The 27870-nt window shown below is 56.8% G+C and overlaps 10 protein-coding genes across 10 annotated transcripts; all 10 read left to right on the top strand.

The window, feature by feature from the left end:
* Nucleotides 1–2369: 2369 nt before the first annotated feature.
* On the top strand, nt 2370–3260 carry LINJ_20_1790 (conserved hypothetical protein; the record flags this gene model as incomplete). Its single annotated transcript, XM_001465270.1, has 1 exon — nt 2370–3260. One exon carries the CDS (start codon nt 2370–2372, stop codon nt 3258–3260), a length of 891 nt encoding a protein of 296 aa, XP_001465307.1.
* A 410-nt stretch (nt 3261–3670) lies between these two features.
* On the top strand, nt 3671–4234 carry LINJ_20_1780 (conserved hypothetical protein; the record flags this gene model as incomplete). The annotated part of the gene is made up of 1 exon (XM_001465269.1): nt 3671–4234. One exon carries the CDS (start codon nt 3671–3673, stop codon nt 4232–4234), a length of 564 nt encoding a protein of 187 aa, XP_001465306.1.
* Nucleotides 4235–5148: 914 nt separating this feature from the next.
* On the top strand, nt 5149–8169 carry LINJ_20_1770 (conserved hypothetical protein; the record flags this gene model as incomplete). The annotated part of the gene is made up of 1 exon (XM_001465268.1): nt 5149–8169. The coding sequence occupies one exon, from the start codon at nt 5149–5151 to the stop codon at nt 8167–8169; it is 3021 nt and encodes a 1006-aa protein (XP_001465305.1).
* Nucleotides 8170–8648: 479 nt separating this feature from the next.
* LINJ_20_1760 (conserved hypothetical protein) lies at nt 8649–9014 on the top strand (the record flags this gene model as incomplete). The annotated part of the gene is made up of 1 exon (XM_001465267.1): nt 8649–9014. One exon carries the CDS (start codon nt 8649–8651, stop codon nt 9012–9014), a length of 366 nt encoding a protein of 121 aa, XP_001465304.1.
* A 551-nt stretch (nt 9015–9565) lies between these two features.
* Nucleotides 9566–12622, top strand: LINJ_20_1750 (conserved hypothetical protein; the record flags this gene model as incomplete). The annotated part of the gene is made up of 1 exon (XM_001465266.1): nt 9566–12622. The coding sequence occupies one exon, from the start codon at nt 9566–9568 to the stop codon at nt 12620–12622; it is 3057 nt and encodes a 1018-aa protein (XP_001465303.1).
* A 270-nt stretch (nt 12623–12892) lies between these two features.
* Nucleotides 12893–14521, top strand: LINJ_20_1740 (putative N-acyl-L-amino acid amidohydrolase; the record flags this gene model as incomplete). The annotated part of the gene is made up of 1 exon (XM_001465265.2): nt 12893–14521. One exon carries the CDS (start codon nt 12893–12895, stop codon nt 14519–14521), a length of 1629 nt encoding a protein of 542 aa, XP_001465302.2.
* Nucleotides 14522–16356: 1835 nt separating this feature from the next.
* LINJ_20_1730 (putative N-acyl-L-amino acid amidohydrolase) lies at nt 16357–17547 on the top strand (the record flags this gene model as incomplete). Its single annotated transcript, XM_003392396.1, has 1 exon — nt 16357–17547. The coding sequence occupies one exon, from the start codon at nt 16357–16359 to the stop codon at nt 17545–17547; it is 1191 nt and encodes a 396-aa protein (XP_003392444.1).
* A 1082-nt stretch (nt 17548–18629) lies between these two features.
* On the top strand, nt 18630–19835 carry LINJ_20_1720 (putative N-acyl-L-amino acid amidohydrolase; the record flags this gene model as incomplete). The annotated part of the gene is made up of 1 exon (XM_001465264.1): nt 18630–19835. The coding sequence occupies one exon, from the start codon at nt 18630–18632 to the stop codon at nt 19833–19835; it is 1206 nt and encodes a 401-aa protein (XP_001465301.1).
* Nucleotides 19836–24075: 4240 nt separating this feature from the next.
* LINJ_20_1710 (conserved hypothetical protein) lies at nt 24076–24978 on the top strand (the record flags this gene model as incomplete). Its single annotated transcript, XM_001465257.1, has 1 exon — nt 24076–24978. One exon carries the CDS (start codon nt 24076–24078, stop codon nt 24976–24978), a length of 903 nt encoding a protein of 300 aa, XP_001465294.1.
* A 722-nt stretch (nt 24979–25700) lies between these two features.
* Nucleotides 25701–26957, top strand: REL2 (mitochondrial RNA ligase 2; the record flags this gene model as incomplete). Its single annotated transcript, XM_001465256.1, has 1 exon — nt 25701–26957. The coding sequence occupies one exon, from the start codon at nt 25701–25703 to the stop codon at nt 26955–26957; it is 1257 nt and encodes a 418-aa protein (XP_001465293.1).
* Between the last annotated feature and the right edge of the window lie 913 nt (nt 26958–27870).

The following is a 27870-nucleotide window of genomic DNA, read 5'->3' as shown; positions in this document are numbered from 1 at the left end:
CCTAACCCTAACCCTAACCCTAACCCTAACCCTAACCCTCACCCTAACCCTAACCCTAACCCTAACCCTAACCAGTACACCAGTACACCAGTACACCAGTACACCAGTACACCAGTACACCAGTACACCAGTACACCAGTACACCAGTACACCAGTACACCAGTACACCAGTACACCAGTACACCAGTACACCAGTACACCAGTACACCAGTACACCAGTACACCAGTACACCAGTACACCAGTACACCGTCACGCCCCCGTCCTGTTGGAGAGGGTGTCGCTGTGCAAGGAATCAGTGGAGAAAAAAACCCTAACCCTAACCCTAACCCTAACCAGTACACCAGTACACCAGTACACCAGTACACCAGTACACCAGCACACCAGTACACCAGTACACCAGTACACCGTCACGCCCCCGTCCTGTTGGAGAGGGTGTCGCTGTGCAAGGAATCAGTGGAGAAAAAAACCCTAACCCTAACCCTAACCCTAACCCTAACCCTAACCCTAACCCTAACCCTAACCCTAACCCTAACCCTAACCCTAACCCTAACCCTAACCCTAACCCTAACCCTAACCCTAACCCTAACCCTAACCCTAACCCTAACCCTAACCCTAACCAGTACACCAGTACACCAGTACACCAGTACACCAGTACACCAGTACACCAGTACACCAGTACACCAGTACACCGTCACGCCCCCGTCCTGTTGGAGAGGGTGTCGCTGTGCAAGGAATCAGTGGAGAAAAAAACCCTAACCCTAACCCTAACCCTAACCCTAACCCTAACCCTAACCAGTACACCAGTACACCAGTACACCAGTACACCAGTACACCAGTACACCAGTACACCAGTACACCAGTACACCAGTACACCAGTACACCAGTACACCAGTACACCAGTACACCAGTACACCAGTACACCAGTACACCAGTACACCAGTACACCAGTACACCGTCACGCCCCCGTCCTGTTGGAGAGGTTGTCGCTGTGCAAGGAATCAGTGGAGAAAAAAACCCTAACCCTAACCCTAACCCTAACCCTAACCCTAACCCTAACCCTAACCCTAACCCTAACCCTAACCCTAACCCTAACCCTAACCCTAACCCTAACCAGTACACCAGTGCACCAGCATAACGTCACGCACCCGTCCTGTTGGAGAGAGTGTTGCTGCGGAGGAGATGGGTGGAACTGATTGATAGCAATATATATATACGTATATGTCCACGGATGTGCTGCTATTAGTCGGGAATTTTTTACTGACAGAGATGAGAGGCGATGTGCCGTTTTGCCGGGGATATAATGGCAATCTGTAAGTGCGTGTTTTCGCGTGGGAGGTGATGCGTTCGGCGACAAATAGCTGTATTTTTCGGACTGTTAGTATGGTGCTTTGCTTTTGTCTATGCGAATATGGCTTGTGGGTTCTTTGCGGAACGGGCCTCCAATCTCGACAGTGAGTTGTTTTGTTTTCTGTTCTGGCATATATATTTGGCAGGATTGAAGAGAGCATGCTGTTTTGTTTTACGTAAAACGGCACAAAGGGTGGAAAGAAGCCGTTTGGGTGGGATCTTTTTATTCTTGCTCTCCCCCGCCCCCCCGGCAATGCAAGCACTGTCGAGTTGTAGGGCCTGAGAGCCTCTGCGGGAAGAGACTATCTTTCCTTGGTGGCTGACACGCGTACTACTGAGCGGCACGTGAAATCAAATCTTCATGCAGAGCGTCGACATAACTGTGTAGCGTGGGCCCCCGCTGTATGAGCACCATGCGAATTGCGGAAGTGAGTAACGTCTTTGCTGGAGAGTCGCTACGACTCTTCGGTTTTACTGGAAAGGCGGTAAGAAGCGGGTAAAGGCTGCGTGCGGTGTGGAAAGCGATGCATATTCGCTGTGCTAGTGTTCTGTAGTCATCGCGATGGAGTTGGTGTGCAACTGTGCGGAACGGTGCTTGTTCCTCTGGCGTTGTATGTGGCGTTAGAAAAAGAAATTCTCACTGGCACCAGTCGACAATGTTTGTGGTGAGAAGACTTCGCTGTCGAATTGAGTTTTCACTGAAAGCATATTAAGAAAAAGGAAATGAATTCAGGGACGTTAGCCGCTCTCTTTTGTATGCATGTGCTCTTGATGGAAGATTAGTCGATCATGCAGGAGTCTTTCTGGTGAAAGCGTGTGACCGGCTGTTTTCTTTTCGGAAAACGTCGAAAGAGGAGTATAATCGCATCTGTAATGGTATCCTCTACTCTCTCTCTCTCTCTCTCTTTCTTTCTTTCACGCGATCGCTTGATAAATATGTAAACGAGCTGGTTGTCGGTGCCCTGTAATCTTGCTGATAGACTTTCATACTGGCGTTTATACCGCACGTGAGCGATCAAAAATGAAGGTATACTGCCTTTACGATGGAAAGAATGTCGTGGGCGAGGTCGTTAACAGCATGGCTGAGTCCTTCAAGCTGAAGATCGATATACCAGCCTCCTGGAAGGAAGGGCCTTGTGAGCGACTTCTTACTTTCTTTCTGAAAACACTCAAGGCGAAGCGTGATGTCGATGTGGCTGCCGACGACGTGGTGATGCAGTGCAGTGGTCTCTCTATCAGGCTGCGAGACTCTATCGCAAGTTGCATTTCTGATTACAACGATATCGTTATTCTGCACAAAATACCGGGAAAGGTAGAGGGGACACATGAAGGCGAACTGCGGTGTACTAACTTCGGCTGTAACCAGTACTACAAGGAAGAAGAGAATACGGACAACTCATGCCATTATCACTCCAAGGGTCCCGTATTTCACGACTTGGAAAAGTACTGGGGCTGCTGCGAGGGCAAAAAGACCTTTGACTGGGAAAGTTTCGAGGGAATCCCAAAGTGCTGTGTGGGTCGACACAGCACGGCAAACAAGCCGTTTGTGTTTCCGAAGGAGGAGGTGTTGAACATCCCTCTTTCGGCCTCTCAGGTGGCACGAGCAAGCGGGGCATCCTCGGGCATGCACGACGGGAAGCGAACTACTGGGCCGAGGGAGTTCGAGGGGGCTGCATTTGCGCAGACTGAGCCGCAGCAAATTGTGGATGGCAAGGCGAGGTGTCGGAATTTCGGTTGTGCAAAGGAGTTTGTCGTCGCGGAGAACACGGATTCATCTTGCCGTTACCACAAAGAAGGACCTGTTTTCTGGGACACGTACAAGTACTGGAAGTGCTGCCCGGAGAAGAAGTGCTTAGAGTTTGATGACTTTGTGAATGTGCCCGGGTGCTGCGAGGGAGCGCACAGAGTGTGAAAGTGTACAAAATCTAGCACATATGCATATATGTGAGTATGAGGCGCAAAACTCCCCTGTTTCTTCGTAAGCAGACTAAAGTAAATCATGCTTTTGTTTTCAGTCCCTTCTTCGGCTTTTCTCCCTGGACTGTGGCAAGCAAAAGAAAGGTGTTTAGAATGCATCGCTGCGGCGATGGAGTTAATGAGGGTATTAGGTGTCGTCTGTATCTTGGATGCTTCGCTGTCTTTGTTTTGCCTTTGCATGGGTTTCCTTTTCTTGTGGCAACGGAATGGAGTAGTGGAGATATGTTTGTGCACTAGGCGCAGCTCCGTAATGATGCTCATACGAGTAGATGCTGTACTAGCTGCAAGCTGCTGTCTTCTCTTTTTGGCCAGTCACGCAAGTACATATGTGTATATTTCCTCGTGATGGCGTTTTCGAGCGTTGCTTACATCAGCGGCACAACCCTGTCTCAGTTTCCGGGTGCTGAATTTTCTTGTATGAGTGGTCGCGAGTACATTTGTAAGCTCTATGGATTTATTCAGAATGTCCATGAAATCATGGACGATGAAGTCACGCGCGAAAGTCGCGGCGTAGTAATACTAGGCGCCACTCCTAAGGGCTACAGCGATGCGTCTGCCGGAATGCAGAATATGGGCTACTTGACAGTATGCCACTCACCGTCTCACAAACTGTCGTATGAGGATACGCAGAAACTGCAGAAGATGCCGGAGCCACAGGACGCTACGCAACAGGTTCTGATGCATATCACGGGTCAAATGAAAATTGATGGTACTGCGCGATTGCTTTATAGCGTGTACGAAGTAGGAGTGCAACCGTTGATGCCGCTACGGTCGAAAATGGAGAACCTTGTTGGTGTTTTGCGGGGGCTTCACAAAGCTATCGAACGCTTACGCTTGAAATGTGTCGCTGAAAGCAGCGCTGCCGGCCAACGTGGGTGCGGGGAACGAAATCGAAAGGGTAGAGTTTGAGGGCCCTGATCAGAACGAACTGGAAGCTCTCGCTCGAGAAAAGGCGGATTTGGCCAAGCGTATTCTGGAGCTCAATAGGAAGTTGCTCAGCTCCGGGACATCAGAAATGTCTGGCATGTAGGGGGATGGCGCTGTGCAAAGGCGTTTACAAATCCCTTCAGCGGCTCTCTATTCATTGACATTCTTCTTTTGGTTGGTGGCGCTGTCGCTTCACTCATTGGGATATGACGCAACTGCTGTACGAGAAAAAGAATCGCCTTGTGTTTTTTTTTATTTGCGTAGTTGTTTTTGAATCGTGAGTGGAGGCTGAGAGTGCATGTCTCTCCATCAGTACGCGCTCCACGGCCTGCTTCTTTGAGGCCTTTGCAGGCAACGATAAGTGCTACTGCGGCTGCTGCGCAGATGAAGCTTAACACCCTTATACGTGCTTCTTGTCCGCCTTTTTTTCTCTACTATTCGCGCTGCTTCGTACTTTATTATAATAATGGACTCCCTGCCAGCCTTTGGGGGACATGGAAGCGGTACTCGCTCTCCACACAAAGCAGGGGCAAGGTAGGTCATTGGAGTTGTCGCTGGAGTCGAGTAGCACCATTCTCACCACAACTTCTCGCCGTGTCGTTGAAAATGGAAATGACCTTGTCTGTCTCTGTGAGGGGCCTTGTTGCTCTTTGTTCTCTTTAGCCGATCGCAAGCTTATTTTGCTAGGCACGTACTTTTTTCGGCGGTCTGGAAACCTTCTAGTATTCAGCGTCGTTGCTGGTGAGGAGGTGAAGGAGTTTCCTGATGGCACCAGCGCACAGATCCCCGCATCTGCTGATAAAAGTGTGCTGCGACTTTCTGATGACGGGGATGTTAACTTCGTGGGGTTTATCGGCGATGCCCTTGTTGTTGGCACCAGCACCGGATATCTCGGTATGCTTTTTGTGAGCCGTGATCGACGTTGTGTTCTCGGAAAGTCGACACGCGTGCAAGAAAGACATGGAGTGATCTGGTGCATTCGCTACGATTCAAGGGAGTGTGTGTGTTTATCTTCCGACACCATGACGATTATCCCTATTATTCCAGAGGCCGAGGATGCCATCATGCGCACCAAAGAGTTCGAGGGCGGCTCAGTCGCGTCAGTGGCCGCGTCGCAGACTGTGCCGGACTGCTTTTTTGTAGCTCATGGGGAAAGCCGTAATCTGACTGTAGTGCATGGAGATTCTGGCCGCACTCTCCATAAGGAAACGCTCTCGCTGTTGTCGGAGGAGCTGGACCGAGCCTCGGACGTAGCGCGAGTGGTCCCGGCGATTTATGCGCATGGCTGCAGGGGTGTGTGCTTGCTTGCCGTAGTCTATCCGGACGCTGTGTCGTTTACTGCATGGGAAAATCACTTGCTGGTGTCCACCGCAGTGGTGAAGAATGAGCTCACTACCTCCTTTGGTCTTGCGTTTTGGAAAGGCACGGCAGATGGTGCCCGGCTGTGCGTTGTGCGCTCCGACTCTCGATGCCTAATGTATGATGTGGTGATGAGCAAGAGATTTCCTTGCGTGGAGGAAATTGTAGTGGCTCAGCAGGTGACGTTGCCGAGTCATGTGGCCTGTCTGATGGGTGGGGTGGAGTCTGGCGTCTTCCTGTGTTGGCGCAGTGGCACCTCACTAGCGCGCTACACCGCTCTACTGCAATCCCGCGCGGAAGAGGACAAGTTCGAGCCTATCGAGGTGTACAGCGCTGTCCGCCCCTCGCTTGCCTCGGCCTCGGTGCTGCTGCTCGAGGTAGTTCCGATTTACGGCAGCTACGGCGTTGTGTGCTTGTTCAGCACGGGAGAGTGCCACCTTTCGCTGTACAACAATCCTGGTACGGTACTGCTCGCAGTCGAGGAGCACCCCTATGATGCAACGAGCTGTCTTGCATTCGAGGGCGGCGCAGGCAGGTACTCTTGTGTGCTCGGGTTCAACGACGGCGACATAAGAGTGTTCGTTGGCGGACAAATATGGGCAAACGTTCGTGTCGCACACTGTGGTGCCGTGGATCGGCTGCTGAGGCTCCCGAAAATGAATGAAACAGACGACACGTTGTTCGTGAGCATGTGCACTGAAATGGGTACTGTGTGCTGCCACGCGGGCGAAAAAGCTGCGGTGTCGCGGACCATGTGCTCCCCATCGAGGCCGCTTACCGCTTGCCTGCTTAACCGAAAGCTAGAGTACATGTTTCTGTTCTCGGAGGATAACGGCAACCTCTGGCACCTCCCCACGTGTCGTCTCGAGCGGGCGTTTCGGTCGCTTCCTGGGCCACTGAATCAGCAGCTGGACAACCTCCTCGAGCACCACTGGGCATCCGCGCTGAGCATCATCAGGTACCGGTTTGTAGGAGGGGAGCACTACGCAATCCGTATCGATGTCGACTCCCTTCTCAGTGGCCTTGGTGTAGGGGAGCAGCCCGTGAAGCGTTCGTCGCTGGAGTACAGCTCGGCATTGCGGCTGATGCTCGGGTGCCTCGGCGAGAGCTGTCCTCCTTCATTTCCCAGAGAGAATGCTCTTTGCGAGGCGTTAGATGACTTGGGCTTAGTCGTAACTGGAGCGCAGACTCACGAGTGTGTTTGGTGCGCGATCCTGTTGCTTTGCGGACTTCTAAGCCGCACATCGGAGGGAGCATGCGCGGCTGCCATCTACTCCATAATAGAGTCGCTTGGTGACAAGCTTACCTCCAGTCTGGCTCCAGATCCATACCGGCAGGCCGACGCCGTGCAGCACTTTTTATCGCGCTTCTATACCCTGCGACGGTCAACACCTGCAGCATTCCGCCACGCACTTCGGCTGATGGCAACGAAGATGTCTGTGTGTAGCCTCGCCGATGTCGTGAACTTACTGCGCTCACGTGCGTTTGCCGCGCAATCGCACGGAGCTGCTGAAGACGAAGCACCTGGTGCGCCGCCGCTGATTGAAAGTGGAAGCGCATTTGCTGCTCTATCGGTTCTGTTGAACCTGGCTTCTCAGCGTGCCGACTACAGCCTCCAAGCGGAAACGCCGCTTTTCAGCCTCCTACGCCAGAGCACTGTAGAGGCTCAGCGCGCCGTCACGGCCGCGTTGGACGACGACCACACGCTTTCCAATCGGCCCGCAACACTGCTCGGGTTGATAGAGAGCCACGCCACTTTGTGTGCCTTGGATGAAAAGGACCCCTTCCAGAGCTTCGTGAAGGCCCTTATGAGGGAGGCTTTTCGTGGGAGTGGCGAGGAAGCCAAGCAGGCGTCGCTGGAAGCGCTGGAGCGGCTGATGGCGCAGGATCCGCAGGGCTTTCTCTCTACCTACATCGTAACAGACTTTCACCTTAACGCAGAGTGCCGGCCGTACATTATTGTCTTCCTTGCTCACTTCGTTAGAAACTTCCCATACGAGGCCTATACCGTGTTTAGCACAATCGCGGACATATTTGTGAGCGGTCTGAGCGATCTTTCTTCCGCCAGCAAGGACGCTGCGGCCATCTATCATACTGCTGTGTCGCAGCTGCTCCGCGTCACGGCCGCGTCGCTCCCCAGCGTATCGCTACAGCAGAGCCTGCGGCACGTGGCTGTGGGCCGAAGCGACGGCAAAGTGGTGGTGTACAACGTGAAGGCAGCATCGATCGTAACCGCCTTCCAGGCTCACTCAGCGCCGGTTTTGGGGGTTGCCTACAGTGGCAACACATCGACTCTTGATATCGCCACCATCGCCGAGACTCTGGACGAGATCAAGGTGTGGCGGTCGCCAAATCAGTCGTCTTCCCTCACCAGCTTCTTCAGCGGCAGCGGGAGCGCGAGCTTCAAGCTGGTTACCGCCGTGCCTGTGCCGTCGATGGGTCTGCGTGGAGAAAGCGTGTCGCTCCTCATCAAGTTCTTTCAGCTCAACTGGCTGTCGCCGCAGTGTGTCGAGTTTTCTTCTCCGTGGCACGGTAAGGTGCAAGTGGCGCTGCCGTGAGCTCCATTGCCTTCTCCCAGGTGTCGGTGTGCGTGTGCGCTTGGCTCGATAGTGGAGCAACTTGGACCGGGTGAAATTATGCGTCGCGCAGGCAAGGTGTAAGAGCGAAGAAAGAGAAGAGCAATCATGTAGAGTAGGGCGGGCTCGCAGCGCAAGAGCAGCGAGTGTTTGGCAAGATGGCTGCTGCAGTGCCACAAGTGTCATGTGCGGCGGGTTACCATAGGGGAGGGGGAGAAAACAGAACAATGCGCCTTTCCCCCACTACGCTTGCCTCCGAGCAATACAGTGTATCGCCGATGCGCCGATGCCTCCTGGCACAGCGCTGTGCTCGCACCCTCCGTCCTCGTCCCCGCTCTTCTTCTCACCTATTCCGGTGATTACCGGCTGCCGTATCCCGGGGAAAATGGTGGACGGCGCTGGTTGCACAGGAAACTCTTCACACGGACACACACGCACAGTAAGGATCACGCAAGTGCAGCATGTCTAGGGCAACGGGCAACAGCAACGCCGTTATAGAGGGCGGTGCGTCTGTGCCGAATAAGGAGGAGAACCTTCCGGTTCTCGCACGTGTGATAAACCACCTTCTTACGCCGGGCTCGTCCCTGTCGCCTATCGTGTGGATCAGCTTTAATCTAATCATGCTGGCCCTCTTCGGGCTCTGGCTCATGTTTGTGTTCGCGATGCACGATAACATTCACGTCTGGGCTTTTGGCTTCCTAGGGCTGGGCCTGACCGCCTCCACGAACTGGCTCATGAAGATCATCTTCAGCTCTGGCTTGGACTTTGCCTCCCAGCAGCAGCGTGAGGCAGTGGAGAGGGAGAGCAAAGACAAAAAGAATGATTAGCACGTTTTGTTGTCCTTTGTCGGCTCGACCGGTATTGCACACAGATGAGTAATGAAATGGATCACATGAATCTGCCGAGCTGCTCTGTGACACATGTCCTGCTGGCTTTTGTTACTGTTCGGTGCCGCTCATTGTTTCTCGGCGCTGAACGCACTTCGCCGCTCCCTGCGGTTGGGCAGGTGACAGCGCACAGTGAGCTGTTTTCCATAATGGCCGAAGAGAAGCCAGCGCGAACGCCGTTGGGCTGCGCACTTGAAGGAAGCTCCAAGGCGTGTGCAGCTGCTGATGGCTTGCGCCACCTCTCCACCCACCCACCCACCCCCCTTTTCTCCTCTCTTGTTTTCGCTCGCATTTGGCGTGCCCGCACGTCGTCTCCGTGGTGAGCACCTTTTGTGGTCGTCAAACGCGCGACGACGCCCCCATTCATTGCTGGTGTGTACGTGGGCTTCGCATCACACCGATGTTACGCGCACTCCCTGGAACAAGAGGAGAGAAAGAGCGTGCGAAGCCGTAAAAGGAACGTTGGAAAGGCGCGGCGACCAAGATCACGCATGTGGCGCACGTCATGCGCGGCGCGCTCGAAGGCGCTGTCCCCGTACGCGCAGGCGCTGAAGCAGGTGGCACTGAAAGGTGTCGTGGCGATAGGCCCTAGTGCAAAGGAGATGGAGATCGATATGTACAGAAGGGGAACCCTACCTGCCGACTACCGGCCCCCTGTGCAAGGCAAATGGGATGACACCATTGAGCGCTGGGCCTACGCGTGGCAGTTTCCCGCCGAGGAAGAAGTGGAGGACGTGGTCACTTCAGTGGAGAGGAACGGTAAGGCCATGCAGGACCTACTCGAGTTCGGGGAGCGCCTTGCGAGCTCTCCACCGTCGACGGTGCCCAAGTCGGGCCGTCGCTCCACCACATATAAAGTGCCTCTGGCTGCGGCTGACCAGCTGCCCCTCCTGGTGCCCTCGCAGAAGTATGACTTGCTGGAGGGCGACCTCAACAATTTAAGCGGCACTCCAGATGAGGAGGTGCGGCCAGTGATGGCGGTGGAGCAATTCTCGCAGGAAATGAACATTCCGATAGCCTACCTTGACGATGAGTCGGAACGCACAAATGCCAGCAAAGAGTTGAGCGTTATCATGGGTGGCGCAGGTTTGGATTTCACCGAGGAGGGCCTTGTGGTCGTCCTCTCCGCTCTTGCGAGGCAGCACTACTACGATGCAGCACGTGCCATTTTCCTCTTTGCTGCCGATGTGGGTCTCGGACCAAACGCGGAGATGTACAAGGCGCTGATGAAGCACTCGTCTTCGCTAGGAAAGGTTAATGACTCCATGGCACTTATCGAAGAAATGAAAATGCGCGGCATCACGCCACGCATTGGCAACTGGCACGAGCTCATGCGCTCATTCCACAACGCGGGGGACTACTCCGCCGTGGCGCAGATTGTAGACAACATGAAGATGTACGCGAATATTGAGCCGAACGAAGTGACCTTCGCCCTGCAGCTGCGTGCGCTGAGCAAGGACACGTCGCAGATGAACTCCCTGGCGGAGTCCGTGCAGCTCTTTGACCAAATGGAGAACGTGTACGGCTTCATCGCTGCACGGCCTCACTACGATGCGCTCATGTTTTCCTTGAGTCAGAGCCCGGTCCCAGAGATGCGACTCCGCTGCGAAGAGCTGGCACAGAAGATGGAACTCATGGGCATTCCCTGGAACGCCACAACGTATCTAAACCTGATCCGCTCTGCGCAGGTTGTCGGCGATGTCGACGCGGTGGAACGGCATCTCGCAAAAATGCGCGACGACCGTATTCCGGTCAGCATGCTTCACCTTTCCTGGGCTGTTCAAGCGCACGTCCAGCTCCTCATCCGTGCCGATTACGAGCAGATGAAGGAGCAGAAGAGCGACATTTACGCCATGTGGCTCGAGCATATGAACACTTGCTTCGGGATATACGAGCTGGTGGTTCGCCGCGGGTGGGAAATGCAAGCTCCTTTTATCAATTCGCTGCTTCGTCTGTGCTGCCAGACCGCAATTCTGAGCATCGAGCACCTGCCCGACAACACGAGAGCGATCGGCATGTTCGAGGAACAGGCAAATAAGATCTGGGCCGACACGTTCGATGAGTGGCACCTCAAAAAGGATGTGTACAGCTACGAGTGCTATATAGCCCTGCTCGCTCACCAGCAGCGCATCGACGAGGCGGAGAAACTGTTCCAGCAAATGGTCCTGCAGGAAGACTTGGTGCCCAGCCGGCGGACCTACGAGTGCCTCATCTTCATGCATCTCTCTTCCGGCGAGGAGGGCGGCGCCGCGCGGGCGTTGCACTATCTGGAGGCCATGGAGAACGCGAGGATCCCAGTGCGTGCGTCGCTCCTCAAGAAGATTGTCCGCGTGAATAATGCCGCAGGGTACAAGCGCGACATGAAGCGGCGGGCCCGTCGCATCATGCAAGCCCGTGAGGAGTACCTCGCGCGGAAGCAGGAGGGCATCGAGTTCCCACTGCAGCCCTCGCCAGCGGCGGGGGTTGTCCCGGCGGAAGCGAAGGCGGCGACTGTCGTGCAGCCTTTACCCGTTCCAGCTGACACAACGCTGGCATGGTGGGAGCGGTGGAAGAAGACGACAGTGAGCAAACACGAGCTGTTCGCCGAGGAGAACGCCGATGGTACGCCAAAGGGCGAAACGTTTGAGGAGAAGAACGCCGCCCTCACGCAGCTGGGCATCGACTCCGCCTTCAAGACCCCTGCCGATGTCCCGGCGCTGAGCAAGCAACAGCTGCTACCAAAGATACGGCAACAGGAGGGGGAGATTGCGGGCAGCTTGTGGGCGCTGGATGGAAGCGAGCTGGCGTACCCGAAGAGTGGAGGTGGCCCGGAAGGCTGGGGCGTACGACTGTGGCGCGAGCGTGCAATTGTGAAACAGGAGTATCAGGGCATTCTAGACGGCAAGGCAGCTGTGCCGGAGTTCTCTGAGATGGGAAAGGCAGTACGAGTGGCTGGTGACCAGCTAGACATTGAAGAGAGCGGTGCCACGAACCCCGGCGAGCTGTCCGACTGGCGACAGTACCCGCAGCATCGATACGACGATGGAAGCAAGAAGCCAGCGAGTGAGATGGCGCACGCAGTGCCGCCGTCGGCTGAGTTTGTGTGGCAAGGAGAGCAGCGGGACCCGTTAGCGCCGTACAAGAGCGATGAAGAAATCGCTCTGGAGTCGGACAACACTTTCTACGAACAGATAAAAGAGGAAGCCGCGAGCAGCACAAAGGTCCTCGTTGAGGTTCTTCAGAACAAGGAGGAGGGCGTGGTGAAACTGACTAGCCAGGGACCTACACGCAAGTCCAAGTACGACTACCTGGAGAAGTGGCGTGAGATGTACCGGCACGGTACTCTTGAGGCGCCAGAGGATCCCCCGCTTCGCTTTGGCCGCTCGCCGGACGATCATCATGACTCCCTGGCATCCAGTGTGCGAGACTGGTACCGGCGCAACAGGAAGACCCCTGCCACGCAGGCGCAGCTGCAGCGTTGGGAGGCGGAGGAGGCGCGCAGCACCGAGGAGCGATCGTCCAGGAAGGCGCTGCAGCGAAGCAAGCGCCGCCGACTGCGCACTCGCTAATGAACGGCTAAGTGGAAGAGGGGAGCAGCCCAACGCTGCTTCCCACACCAGTGCATTTTTCTTTTGTTTTCGCAGCTGCGTCTCACAGCACACACACTCTCCACAGACACAGGCACACGGTGGATGATAAGCATGGACATGAGTTGAAGTAAACACGCACGCACCGCCCGCATATGCGCACGGTGTGGAGAGTGCGGCTCTGCTACCGGCAGACTCCATCGCAGAGATGCTTTAGTGGGGCTTCTCCTTCGCTTCACATGGGGCTGACGGATGTGCATGTGCAGCTGCCTGTCGCCTCACGCAGCTGCGTCTCTTCTCCATCGACTCGCTAGCGGTAGTGCAGTTGTCCGGTGCTACCACGCGTTGCGCGCCTCTCTGAGCAAACATTTCAACGATGTGTTTATGCAGCGAGGTCGTCGTCTTCCCACTGTCGTATGTGCCCGACCTCAGCCGCACCGTCTAAGCAGGGTTTCTGAGGCTCCTCTGCTCGTTCTCCACTTTTCTGCCCTCCTTCCTTTCCTCCCTCGTCTGCTCATTCATTGCACCCCTGACGGCGCTCTGCAACGAACGCCGCACTCTTCCTGCCTCCATATATCACCATTGTGGAGACTCGTGTGGAAGCTATCTCTATCCCTCCATGAAAACACATGGATAGTGGGTGAGCAGATCATTACTCACATTCCTCACTCTATCGTAGATAAAAAGACCTTTTACATGCAGCCGTTCATCTCATTCATCGACGCCGTAAAAGACGAGGTGGTGCAGTGGCGGCGCCACATCCACGAGTATCCATATGTTGCGTATGAGGAGCAGCCCACCGCCGACTACGTGGCGGACGTCCTCAGCAGCATGCCCGCACCGCTGGACATTCGCCGGCTGACGCCGAACAGCGTCGTGGCGGACCTGCGGGGTGGCGCTGGCGAGGGACCCATGTACGCCCTGCGCGCCGACATGGATGCACTGCCGCTGCAGGAGGAGAGCGGCGAGCCCTTCAGCTCGAAGCGGCCAGGCGTGATGCACGCGTGTGGCCACGATGCCCACACGGCGATGCTGCTTGGGGCGGTGAAGGTGCTGTGCCAGATGCGCGACCGCATCCGTGGGACTGTTCGCTTTGTTTTCCAGCACGCCGAGGAGGTGGTCCCGAGCGGCGCGAAGCAGCTGGTGGGCCTTGGTGTGCTGGATGGCGTGTCCATGATCTTTGGGCTGCACGTCGCTGCAGAATACCCTGTCGGCACCATCTCGACCCGACCGGGCACCCTCTGCGGTGCGTGCGACGACTTCGACATTGTGATCCGCGGTGCTGGCGGCCATGCCTCGCAGCCGGAGCTGTGTGTCGACCCCATTCTCATTGCCTCCGAGGTCGTGGCAAACCTCCAGTCCGTTGTATCACGCCGCGTGAGCGCTCTGAAGGCCCCTGTACTGAGCGTGACGCAGATCGTGGGCGGCACCGGTGCGTACAACGTGATTCCGGATACCGTGCGCATGCGCGGCACACTGCGCTGCCTCGACCGCGACACTCAGGCTCGGGTGCCCTCTCTGATGGAGGAGATCATCGCCGGCATCACGAAGGCGCACGGCGCCCAGTACGAGCTGAGCTGGCTGGAGCCCAACATCGTGACGTACAACGACCCGAAGGCGTACGAAGTGGTGAAGAGCGTAGCTGAGGAAATGCTTGGTAAAGATGCGTTTGTTGTGAAGGAAGAGCCGGGGTTCGGCGTGGAGGACTTCTCGGAGTACCAGGCAGTGATCCCGGGCTGCTTTTCTCTGATAGGCATTCGCGATGAGGCGTTTGGCTCCGTGTACACGGAGCACAGCTCGAAGTTTAAAATTGAGGAGTCAGCTTTGCAGGCCGGTGTGATGATGCACGTGGGCACCATTGTGAAACTGATGATGGAGTGATCGCACATTGCCTCCTTGGCCTGATCGATCCGCGTACGGAATGGGTGGGGGAGGAGCAAACGTGCTCGTGTGCTGGCTGAAGCTGGTACTGCTCTTTTTTTTCGTTGTGCATGTTTCGTGTAGTATATCCTCTTTATGCACAGAAACAGCACTGGAAGCAGTCCGTTCCCCCCCCCCCATGCCGTTCCTCTTCATTCTTATTCTGTTCTTTGCTCTGTCTTCTTGTGCTTTATCTTTCAGTTTTGTTTCGGTAATGAAGTTCGCTCCGCTTCTCGACTGGGGGGGGGGGGGTCTGGCGCATATACCGTCATGCGCTTGAATTTTATCCGTTGTTGCTGCTTCATTCCTCTCCGTAAAGACTGGAAGGGGGGAGGGGGCAGGAGTGGATGACAGGCCTCGAGCGAGGCTGACACTTGCTCGCTGTCGCTGTGGCTGATTGGGCTCATTTCACGCCTTCTCACTCGTTTGATTCATATTGCTGAATTGCTTCTCTTGTAAGGTCGGACGCTGTATCTGGTGCACCCGCGCATGTAGGCGTGTGGCCGTGTGCTGGGGTGCCTCTTTTTCAGTCGCATTTACTGGGTGGTAGTCTTGGAATAGAACTTCGCCTACGCTCATGCGCACACCCGTATGCATACGTTTGCCCTTGTCTCTCTGTCTCTCGTTTTCTTTGGTCTTGGTCTTGCTCTCTTGCCTGATTCCCCCGCCCCTCCTCCCAGCCAAATGTGGAGAGTGCGCACGCATCGATATACGGAACGGGGCCTGCTCCTCTTTTGTCAACAGGTAACTGTCCCTCTTGTTTTACGGAACTGATTTGTGCGCGCGCGTACTTGCATCGAGGAATCCTTCTCTTATGGAAACTCCTTTTTCACGCGGACTCTGATGACACAGAACACATCAGCGTCGCATCTCAGGGTTCAGTACCCACTCTGAGTGTGGGAGGAAGCCAAGCAGCCCCTATACTCGGCTAAAATGCCGAGCCACTTCTGCTGGTGACAGGTTCAAGCGCCTACGACGTGGGGAAGTGAGAGCAATTCATCGCTGCTGATGCTGGAGACCATGTCCTGGATGGCGCTGCGTTGGGGGGGGCTGCCACAGTGAGCACGCGTGTACCATCCATGACTACTCAGTGTCAGCATGGCTAGCGTGTATCTCGCTTCGCCCTCACACTCCCTACTAGTGTGAAGCCTGAGGCCACCCCGAGAAGGATGAAGCAGGTGGTGCCCGGCATAATGAGAGGGGCTGTGGGCCGACCTGCAGAGCAGCTTGTCGGTAGAGCTTGAGGTAGGGGTCGTGCTCCAATGGCGGAGTCGGCACATTGCTCTGAGGCGTGCCTACGGCTGCTTCGCACCACGCGATGTGGAGACTGTGGCGGGGCGAGGGATCGAGTGGAATTTCGCTCATGTTCTCTGGCAGAGAATGGACACGTTGAAAAAGACAAATCTCTGCACAATGTCCATCCTAGGCACGCACGCGAAAAAACACAGTAGTTGTGTATGTCCACTCGTGGCCGCGTTGCAGCTGTCACGGCCACTTACTCGAAGAGCGAGTGGACTCATCGTACCCATTCTGTCTAGTGTACTGGCTACTGCCTTAAGGCATAGACACATACATGCTGCCTGCAACTCACGTCTGTGCCTTGCACGGGCCGCCATTTTCAACTCCCACACACACACACAAAAGCGCACACCGACTGTGACCTCCTCTGTCGCCTCACCCCTCCCTTCTTCTACCCTCCTCCTTTGCACCCTTAAAGCAATCAAGTAGACCCTATACCCCCCCCCCCGCTATCCACTACTTCATCAGCTTCTTATCCCATCCTCTGCACATCAATCATGACTTCACCGATAAGCGCTCTGATTCAGGAGGTGCATCCGGAGGCTGTGCAGTGGCGGCGCCACATCCACGAGTATCCATATGTTGCGTATGAGGAGCAGCCCACCGCCGACTACGTGGCGGACGTCCTCAGCAGCATGCCCGCACCGCTGGACATTCGCCGGCTGACGCCGAACAGCGTCGTGGCGGACCTGCGGGGTGGCGCTGGCGAGGGACCCATGTACGCCCTGCGCGCCGACATGGATGCACTGCCGCTGCAGGAGGAGAGCGGCGAGCCCTTCAGCTCGAAGCGGCCAGGCGTGATGCACGCGTGTGGCCACGATGCCCACACGGCGATGCTGCTTGGGGCGGTGAAGGTGCTGTGCCAGATGCGCGACCGCATCCGTGGGACTGTTCGCTTTGTTTTCCAGCACGCCGAGGAGGTGGTCCCGAGCGGCGCGAAGCAGCTGGTGGGCCTTGGTGTGCTGGATGGCGTGTCCATGATCTTTGGGCTGCACGTCGCTGCAGAATACCCTGTCGGCACCATCTCGACCCGACCGGGCACCCTCTGCGGTGCGTGCGACGACTTCGACATTGTGATCCGCGGTGCTGGCGGCCATGCCTCGCAGCCGGAGCTGTGTGTCGACCCCATTCTCATTGCCTCCGAGGTCGTGGCAAACCTCCAGTCCGTTGTATCACGCCGCGTGAGCGCTCTGAAGGCCCCTGTACTGAGCGTGACGCAGATCGTGGGCGGCACCGGTGCGTACAACGTGATTCCGGATACCGTGCGCATGCGCGGCACACTGCGCTGCCTCGACCGCGACACTCAGGCTCGGGTGCCCTCTCTGATGGAGGAGATCATCGCCGGCATCACGAAGGCGCACGGCGCCCAGTACGAGCTGAGCTGGCTGGAGCCCAACATCGTGACGTACAACGACCCGAAGGCGTACGAAGCGGTGAAGAGCGTAGCTGAGGAAATGCTTGGTAAAGATGCGTTTGTTGTGAAGGAAGAGCCGGGGTTCGGCGTGGAGGACTTCTCGGAGTACCAGGCAGTGATCCCGGGCTGCTATGCTTTACTCGGAGCGAAGCCGTACGGCGACGGGAAGGCTCCACTGGCGCACAACTGCATGTTCCGAGTCAACGAGGACGCCTTTGCCCACGGGATCGGGTTGCACGTGAATGTCATACGCCGTCTGCTGATGGATTCGTAAGCCTCACCCAAGTGCGTGTTTGCCATCACGCTGACGCCCATCCACGCAGCCCGCGATTGGAGTGAGCGGAGAACGACGGCGCAACAGCTGTTTTCCAGCTAACGTCATGGCTGACACTGATGTGCTCCCCTGCGAGAGATTGCGCCGGGCGTGCGCCCCTCTCCATCCTCCTTTTCTCCTCTGTTCGTTGTCGAGGAAGCGCGTTCGTCATTGTGTATTCTCTTCACCCGCTTCTCACATCGATTTCCTCCTTCCCCCTCCCCCCAAAGCGATGCTTTCCTGTGAGGAAAGCATGCCACTGTTTCTTGTTGTACACACACATCATTTGCTTGTTTCTTCTGCCTACTTATCCTACCTTCTTTGCTTGCCAGCCTTGGTCCCTTCCATTCTCCCCGTCCGCGCCACCCTTCCTGTCTCCTCACGTGTGTGGCGATGGTGTGATTGCCATTTCATATATATATCCCTGTTTGCTTTGCTGTCACGCACCCCCCCTCCTGCACACACAGAGTGAATATGGGTACACCTTATCGACTCCATTATAGAGGCGCTGCCGCCTCTTCCTCTATTTTTTTTTCGAACGTACACGATACTTCACCGCGCCTTCGACAGCTGCTACATGGAGCGCACGCAAACGGGAGATGACGGAGGCCAGAAGACGCAAAGTGCACATACGTGAGCAGCAGAACAGGACAATGAGAAGCAGGGTCCTTCTGCAGCCCTCATAAACGAAGACGCCGCAGTGCTTGCTCCGTCGCAAGTCATCAGTGCCGTTGAAAACCTTCTTGCTGTGACACAGGCAGCAGAAGAGTTGCACATACACATATATATATATATATGTGTGTGTGTGTGTGTCTGAGTGTGTAGGCGCGCTTTCTCGAAGCGACCACGGCTCGTCTTACCCCGCCCTTTGCCCCCTGTCCCTCACTGAGGGCAATAAGCGACAGGACGGCAACGTCGGATCCCTGCCATGTCGATCACTTCCACAATTACCGTCTCGCTCTGTTGGGCATGCGTCATGCAACACATCACTTATCTTTTTTTTTGTTCCCTACTTAGTGCTTAGCACCCAATTCACCTGGCTCATGTCATTTGTGCAGACACTAATCACAGCTGTGCAGCCTGAGGTGGTGCAGTGGCGGCGCCACATCCACGAGTATCCATATGTTGCGTATGAGGAGCAGCCCACCGCCGACTACGTGGCGGACGTCCTCAGCAGCATGCCCGCACCGCTGGACATTCGCCGGCTGACGCCGAACAGCGTCGTGGCGGACCTGCGGGGTGGCGCTGGCGAGGGACCCATGTACGCCCTGCGCGCCGACATGGATGCACTGCCGCTGCAGGAGGAGAGCGGCGAGCCCTTCAGCTCGAAGCGGCCAGGCGTGATGCACGCGTGTGGCCACGATGCCCACACGGCGATGCTGCTTGGGGCGGTGAAGGTGCTGTGCCAGATGCGCGACCGCATCCGTGGGACTGTTCGCTTTGTTTTCCAGCACGCCGAGGAGGTGGTCCCGAGCGGCGCGAAGCAGCTGGTGGGCCTTGGTGTGCTGGATGGCGTGTCCATGATCTTTGGGCTGCACGTCGACGTCATGCGTCCCTCCGGGTCAATCTGGTGCCGTATGGGAACGATTATGGGTGCGTGCAACGACTTCGACATTGTGATCCGCGGTGCTGGCGGCCATGCCTCGCAGCCGGAGCTGTGTGTCGACCCCATTCTCATTGCCTCAGAGGTCGTGGCAAACCTCCAGTCCGTTGTATCACGCCGCGTGAGCGCTCTGAAGGCCCCTGTACTGAGCATTACCACCTTCGAGGGCGGGAGAGGAAGCTATAACGTGATTCCGGATACCGTGCGCATGCGCGGCACACTGCGCTGCCTCGACCGCGACACTCAGGCTCGGGTGCCCTCTCTGATGGAGGAGATCATCGCCGGCATCACGAAGGCGCACGGCGCCCAGTACGAGCTGAGCTGGCTGGAGCCCAACATCGTGACGTACAACGACCCGAAGGCGTACGAGGTAGCCAAGGCGGCGGCGGTTCGTCTTGTCGGTGAGGGCAACTATCACGAGCTCTCCACTCCTCTTCTGGGGGTCGCTGATTTTTCGGAATATCAAGCGGTGGTGCCCGGCTGTCTGTGCTGGCTGGGCGTGGGAAACAGCGCTTTGGGAGACGCCAACAATCACAACTACAGCTCAAGGTTCCGAATGAACGAGGCAGGGATGGAGCTTGGTGTGAAGCACCATGTGCTCATAATCGCATCGCTCATGATGCAGACAGAGGGCTCCAAGGAGTAGGTCGACCTTGTCTTCTCCGGTCCTTTTCGTGCGCTCATTCTTTCCATCCCCTGATGACGTGGGGCTACCTGATCCTGGTATCGGTGCCCAGTGTCCCAGCTCTTTGCGGAGAAGCCAAAGAGCCTGCACGCTGCTCGCGAGTACGGCTGTAGCCTCTCGGTGTCAGCGGGCACAGGGCTGGGCTGGCAGTGCGCTGCGAAACGCGCCAACGTTTCAGCAATGATACGCACCCAGCTGCTGTGCTTCTGTGTTTGCTGCGCTGCGCTGATGCGGAGCGTACTCCCGGACCGAGTCTGTGCTGCCTGCCGTGGCATCGCAGCGGGCTGAACGTCGCCAAACGGTGCTGTTTGGCGCGGCTCCTTGGTGAATCCTCGATGCAAGTCTGCACTCTGCAAGAGGCGCGTCTCACCACGGCAGGCCTACAACGGCATCTGGCCTCCCGGGTTTTCAGCATTCCGGTGCAGCAGGAAAAAAGAAGCACGGCACTGGCGTCTCGGTGCTCACGCAGCACGACATACGGGCAGATGTAGGCCCCCCTCCCGGTTCCCGAGGGCGGGGTTGCAGCAGTGGCGCTCTGGCTTTGCTGCGGTGACCCTGCTCGACAGATACACACCTCACGTCCGGCTACACGGCTAAGAGTGACCTGGTGGCATGGGAAGCTCTCTCGATCCGGTGCCAAGCGACGTCGCACTGAGTTTTCGCATGATTCGAATGGGCGCCAACGCGGACCTCCCGGTGTGGGACGCGAAAGGGCGATCCGACCGGGCCGGGGCCACCCCTGCACGACTGGTCCAATGCCGAATGCTGGGCCTGTGCAAGCGGTAAAGACACCTCGACATGGCACCGCCACCACGGCGCCGGGTGACCACGGCGCAATTCGGGCCACCGTCCACTTTGAGGAGGGGGTATGGCCCGGGGGCCGCCAGAGATGGCTGGCGCCGAATCATACTCCCTCCAGGAGGCGATGTGGAAACTGTGCCGCTCCGTGGCTGCCAAATCGATCCGCAACAATGGCGCCTACACCACAGCAGCACAGAAGCGGAGACGCACGAGCTTCAGAGCGCCGCGCTGAACCCCGGCTACGACGACAAACCCGAAAGCGCGCCAGCGAGCAAAGGTGAATCGCCCACGCCGTCACACCCGACCACACAGACACAACTGGGATCGTAGCGAAGGCCACCGGGAAGGCTGTCCCATCTGGTAGAGCAGCCTACAGGCAGCTCTGGACGCCAAAACGGACGCGATGAAAAGCAGCGCTCGAGAGGGTCCCCTGCGCGTTGCCCGAGCATCGGCCTCTCTTGGATATGCTCGTCAAAGAGCCTGACGAGCTGGCCTTGAAGCATGGACACGATCCAGCAGCGCCGACGACCCCCCCCTCTCTTATCTGCGCACCGCATGCACCGGCAATGCGACAAGACGACCGCTACCTGAGTGCGCAAGAGCAGTCCAGCGTATTGGTGAAGATGTGCCAGCAGAAGTCAGCGCGACATCCGGCAGTCCCCCTCCGCGTCCCACGGGGCCTAAACCCCACGCCCCTCAAACCGTTCGCGATGGGTGAGCTCGAGGCGGCACTGCGCCAAGTTCCCTGTGAGAGTGTCAAGGCCCCCCGCGAAGCACGGCAGGAGAGCACTGCTGAACATCTGCAGCCGTAGCGCCGCCACACTGGCCCTGTCCCTGCTACATGGAAAGAAGGGGCTCATTGCGGCTCCTCCTGAAGCCGCACAAGCCCGATGATGATCCCGCGCCTTACCACCCTGTAACGCTGACCAGCAATCCGTGCAACTTACCTGAGCGAATCTTCTCACGACCAGTGCGCGGCCATCTGGAAGACAAGCTCCAGCCACAGCAGCCTGGCCTCCGTCCTCACCGCTCCACCGTAGACCCCCTGGACTTGCTCCTCCGCAAAGTAGTGCAGTCCAGCCAGCTACGATGGCCGGGGCAGTGTTTGTGGACTGCGCTCGCGCGTTCGACTGGGTCGATAACGACGCTGTCATCGCGGCGCTGAGGAAGTTCAGCGTAGCGCCGCAACTTACTCGCGGGATCATGGGGACCTCTGAGATGATCGTCGCGCCTGTGTTTGCTTCCACGAGAAGCGGTTGAAGATGGCAAGAGAGCCCGTTAGGCGCATGGCTCCGATTCGACGGCAGGGACGGCTCATCCTAGACGACGAGGATGTAGCCGCATTGTGGCAGAGGTAGATGAGCTGTGGTTGCGTATGCGTGTACGTGTCCTGACTTGTTCGTGGCAGAAACGGGCACGATGGAAATCTATATATGTATATATATATATATATCCCTTCCGTTTCGGTTCGCCTTTAGACGCGCCCTTTGATCTTACCCTGGCTCTCTGGCCATCTTCCGCCGCCACATTGCAAAGAAACTTCTTCTTCGAGCAGCTGCTGAGCAAGGGGCGCAGCATGGATGAACGCCCTCGATTTACTCGCAGCCTCAGCCGCCCCTCATTCCTCTGCTCCCGTCCCGTCCGTCCGTTTGGCCCCTCTCCCCTGCCCACCGCAAAGCGTCTAAACACTCGCGCTCAGCGCCCATCGTGTTATCCCTCCTGGTGGGGCGACGCACAAGCGAGGAAGCTGCACTCCCTCGGCTGTTTCTCTCCGCAGCGTCTTTAGGGTTTTATTGTTGCTGTCGCTGCGGGCGAGGGCAGACATGTTATGCCGCGAGGCATGTGTGGACGTGTACGCGCAGTCGGATGTATCGATATTTTCATTCGTAGTCGCTGATGCAGGTGTTCTCTTGCTCTCTCTGAGCCAGCGTATTTCTTGGCTAATGAGGCAAGCGTATTATAGACTGCGCGGCATGCTAGCAGACCGCGCAACCGACGGTGGCGGCGCCCGCTGTGGAGCCAAGAGGGATTCATAGATGTTTGTGCATGTGTGTGTGTGTGTGTGTGTGGTGTAATGCTGCGGGTGAGCTAGATCTGCGGGGGATGTAACATCTAGCTAAGTGTGAGACGCGGCGCTTAGCCTGGGGTAGGGTGTGGTGCTGCACGCACACGTGCATGAGGATTGAGTGTGTGCGGGTATGTGTGTCGGAGAAAAAAGCAACCTGCTTTGATCGGCTGGCAATGCGCATGCATGTACACCCGCCGTCATCTTTTCATCGTGCTCTCACCCCTCACTCCCTGAATGCCTCTCTCTCCCTCGTCACTTTCCCGCCCTCTCTTTATCATTCCTTTTTCTCGAGCCATCATCACTACCGTCCCCATCATTAGGTGGTGGGTGACAGTCATTCTTCCGTACTTTGTTGGCCATTCCTCTCTCCCTCCCTCCCCCTTCCAACCCTTCCCTCAACCATCACCTATCCGTTACCGTCCGTATGCTCCTTTTGCGCCCCAGGCGGAGTCACTGCGAAGAGGGTGCAGATGGAAATTAGGAGAGGGGGGATTGCCAAAGTGCTTGATATATCTTTCGCTGTCTTGAGACTCTTTCTTTCTCTAGCCATCGTGTTAGTCTTGTTTTGCTGCTCCGTATGTACGCGTGAGGGTGTGTGTGTGCGCATGGCTGGGACGGAGGTATTTTTCGCTCAGCATATAAAGTTGTTTGAAGTCATCGTCGTTTCGCCATGATGGACCGCGTCTGTTGCCCGGGGGGAGGGGTGGGGAATGCTCCCCAGGAGGCGCGTCACCCCTGTCGAATCCCTTGCCGCTCCTCTCTCTACTTGCGGCCCTGCTACGTATAGAGGAAGCCTCTCAAGGAAGTGTGCCTGTTACCCGCTAAACCCCCCCGTGTTGTACACAGTTTCCAAGTATAAATGTACGCTTCAATCAAAGCACAGGTGCATCCACCACACTCACTGCCTCACAGATGCCGCGCAGTCTCTGACCCGCACAGACTGCGTCCTTTTCTCCTTGTCTTTTTATCGTATATATTGTCTATGTGTCTGTGTCTGTGGCAGAAACCCGTGCCTTCGTTCTCGGAGAGCATGGAGAGGACGTGGCAAGTCGTCGTACACACACACACTCCGACGAGCCGCACGCAATGTCGTCATTCCTGGTTCCACGCCTCGCTTCACCTACCACGCCCTTCTCCCTCTTCTCTCTGCTCCCATTGCTATCGAGTAGTTCACGGCACATGTGCAAGCAGCGAGCTTTTTTTTACGGAGTCGCGATCCGTGAAGAAAAACGACGAAGAAGCGCACCCAAGCTGTAGATCGTGTGCGGCGCTTATCAGTCAGCTGGCGAAGAAAGGAGCGAAAAGGTTCAAAGGGATCTCCGGCGTCCAACAATGCTGTTGACAGCGTCGCGAGCCCTCCTGCAGCAAGCGGGAAAGATGCCCACCGCGCTTCACTGGATGCGCCGCATCGCCGCGCGTGTGCCGAAATCTGGGCTCTCGGGGTCCCAGCTGCAGGCGCTTCTGGATGATGAGTTTCCGTCGTTTTCGCCTTCCGCGGTCGGTGCCGTCACGCTGAAGGAGGCAGTGCTGAGATTCCCTGAGCTGCTTAGTGTGGAGGATGGAAGCCAGCTGCATGCCAAATGGCATGTGCGGCCCACTCACGTGGACAAGACTCAGGAGCAACGCGCGTCGTCCTCCTCAAAGCCCACTGAAACGTATACATTGTCCATGATGAAGCTTCAGCAGTTCTGCACGAAGCGAGCGCGCATGCATCACAACACGTACATGCCACTCGAGTACGTGCTCAGCAAGGCCGATATCAATGATGTGGACATTGTCGGAGAAGTACTGCACAACCCGGACGCTGCGCTCGATGTGCAGGCGGGGGTGCGCATTAAGCCGAAGCGCACGCCGCGTGCAGTTGTAGCCTTTGTCGACGGAGATGCGCTTCCCGCCGTTGCCGTCGATGAAATGTGCAATGAGCTGAACGTGTTGAAGGAGTCGAGCATCGTGACCATTGTGCGGCAGCCGGGCAGCCATGCGCTTTCGGCTGTCGACATTGTGTGCCCTGACGTCATTCCGACTTATCTGAGCATTGAGAAGCACGCGCACGAGCTGCGGCTGCGGAGGCCGAATGTGCGCCACGACGTCGTGTACATGTGTGCTGCCTCACAGTTCAACATCTACGCAGACCGCGTGGCTCCTCTAAACGACTTCCCTGATGCGGACGTGTACGTATGCTGCCCGAGCATGATAGCGCTGGTTAAGCCAAAGAAGGTGATTCCGTTCGAGTGAGGCTCCGCGTCGTGTGGCGTCGATCAATGTGGTTACCGGTGCCCTCCTGCAAGCGAGTGTGCGTTGGTGTTTTTGAGCAAGCGCCGTTGGCAAGCATTAACGGATACGTTTCACCTCTGCTGTCTTCGTATCAGGCGAGGGAGGAGCAGCGTTTCTTGAGGCACAGAGACAATCCGTTGCGGCGCGGGCTGCCGCACACGACCGTCTTCGCATTTTCCGTTATTTGGTGTCTCCCGCCACGCTTCGCCACAGAGAGGAAGAAAAATGAAGATCAAAAGGTGGCGTGGTGATGTGCTTTGTGCGCAGTACTGCTGCTGCCGCGGCATTACCACAGTCGCCATCCTGGCTAGCGGTGAGGGTGGATGGAAAAGACGTCTGTATGTCTCACACTCGAACTCATCTTTTTTTTTAATGGTGGTGGTGTTGACAATGACGGCTTCTCCCGCACTCACAGACGCGCACACACGCGCGCAAGGATCAATGGGCGTGGGGGCGGCCCTTTGTGGTTCATGCCCCCGCCACCTTCATTGCCGAGCTCTGCCATCTCTCCCCTTTTTTCTCTGGCTGTGTATATCCCGTGTGGCTTGCACGTGTGCGGCGAGCAACGCAGAACGTGAAGCGAAAGAAGAAAGGGATTCAGCCTTCGTGGAACCACAAGAGCGCCTGCACAGCGAGGTCAATCAGCACTCCAACTGCAGCTGCCATTCTATGCGTGTGCGAAGATGTTTCGGCGATGCCTGCTTACACGGCTCGTGCGTCGCTCGCTGGTCCTCTTTTCGGATGAAAAAGAAGCACTTTTCGAGCGGTATAGCGAGATTGAAAACGCCCACTCGCGACGCATTGAAGCACTGAAGGACGCGGGTCTCTTCAATGATGAGTGGATTGCCACGGAGAAGGTGCATGGCGCCAACTTCGGCATCTACTCAACAGAGCATGGGAAGACTATTCAGTACGCGAAGCGGAGCGGCATCATGCCACCGTACGAGCACTTTTTCGGCTACCACATCCTCATACCTGATCTCGTGAGGTATGCCAAGCAAGGGCGAGAACTGCTTACGGAACAGCTCGGCATGTCGCCCAGCACCGTAATCATCAACGGTGAGCTCTTTGGTGGCAAGTACGACCATCCGAGCGTGCCGAAGCGGCGGCAGAACGTGATGGTGGCCGGCAGGCCACGCACCATCACGGCTGTGCAGAACAATGCCTTTCCTCAGTACTGCCCAGACCTGCATTTCTACGCCTTTGACATCAAGTACCGGAGGACCGAAGAGGAGGAGTACTGCACCATGACATACGACCAAGCCTTGGCCATCTTCGAGAAAATTTCGGGCCTTCTCTACGCGAAGGCTATCATTCGAGGGCCGCTGAGCAAGGTGGCCGCGTTCGACGTGGAAAACTTCGTCACGACAATTCCGCCGCTGGTGGGCATGGGCGACTACCCGCTCAAGGGGAACTGGGCGGAGGGCCTCGTTGTAAAACACTGCCGTCGCGGCGAGCCCGGCTTCGACGCAAAGGGCCTCACCATCATGAAGTTCAAGTGCACTGCCTTCCAGGAAATCTCGACCGATCGCCGCCAGGGACCGCGCGTAGACGCGCTGGAGGAGGTTCGGCGGCAGTCCATAAAAGTCTCCGGCGTACAGCTGCCGGACATGGAGAGCGTCATTCGCGACCCCGAGGTGCGCCAAGCGACACATCACCTGCTCGACCACGTGTGTGAGAATCGCCTCCAGAGTGTCTTGTCCAAGATCGGTACAGGCCCGTTCGAGACGCAGTCCATGACCCCCACAGAGCTCTCCACGCTGCTAGCAAAGGATGCGCTGAAGGACTTCTTGAAGGAGGCGGATGCAAAGATCGTCAACACGCCGCTACTCGTGCGCCGCGAGATGGCCCGCTACGTTCTTTTTGAGGCGCGCAGGTACGTAGCCAGTAGATGGAAGGACGTCGTTGGGCAGCAAAGGGAGGCAGACGGGGAGTCGTGACCGCCGCAGTCGCTCACTCACTGTCTCTCTCCCTCTTGCCCTTTCTGCGTTTGTGTGAATGGAGCCCTTGCTTCACCCATATGCACATCCCCATCTTCCCTGGCGGCGCGTGTGCTAGGCGCTGAGCTGCCTTTGCGCCATGCTGCTGAAGAAGGGCGTTGTGAGAGCGACCAGCGAAACCCGTGCTCTCATGCCTCTGCAAGAACAACGCCACAGACAACAAAAAGCGAACAGCGAAAAAGACGCGGCGGCGTCCGGTGCATGGGAAACGTTTGAGGTGCTATCGCCTTTTCCCATGTGCGAGCGGATCGGCATCGTAGCTCTCTCTCTCTCTCGTACAGGTGAGGTGGAGGGGAGTCACTGCTGGAGGTCATCTGCTGCTCCCCTGCCCCTCATCTCTCTCGTCGGCTGCCCACGCTTTTTCTTTTTTCAAACTTCCATGTCTGGTGTTTTCGTCTGCGTGCTCCCCACCCCAACCCACTCTTTCCCATTCTCTCTCTCGTGCACTCGCAAATGCTTACACGCGCACCGCCTTACGAGTTCCGCTCAACGCATGCAGCGGTGTGTCCGCATATACCCTCACACATCTATGAGCACACACACGCACGCGTATAGTTATATATCCACGGCAGTATCAGTCCCCCTCCCCCTCACCGGTCTTTCCTCTCTACAGCCTTCCATTGGGGGGCACACTACCTAGACAGCAGCGTGGCAGAGTGCACGGAGTTGACGCCTTGTCCCTTCTGCCCCCCCCCCACTCTTTCTCTTAGACGAAACGGAGCCTAAATCGATAGGCACCGTTGGCAGCTGTCTAGGAAGCAGCGTACGCCACTCTCTTTCTCCTTCCATCTCCACTGCGAGCGGAGAGAGGGGTGGGGCAAAGAGAGAGAGAGCGGCTTCGACTTGCCCCCTC

The sequence above is a fragment of the Leishmania infantum genome, chromosome 20 (genome assembly GCF_000002875.2).
Source record: "Leishmania infantum JPCM5 genome chromosome 20".
In the NCBI taxonomy this organism is placed as follows: domain Eukaryota; phylum Euglenozoa; class Kinetoplastea; order Trypanosomatida; family Trypanosomatidae; genus Leishmania; species Leishmania infantum.
This window is presented reverse-complemented; position numbering and strand designations above follow the sequence as displayed.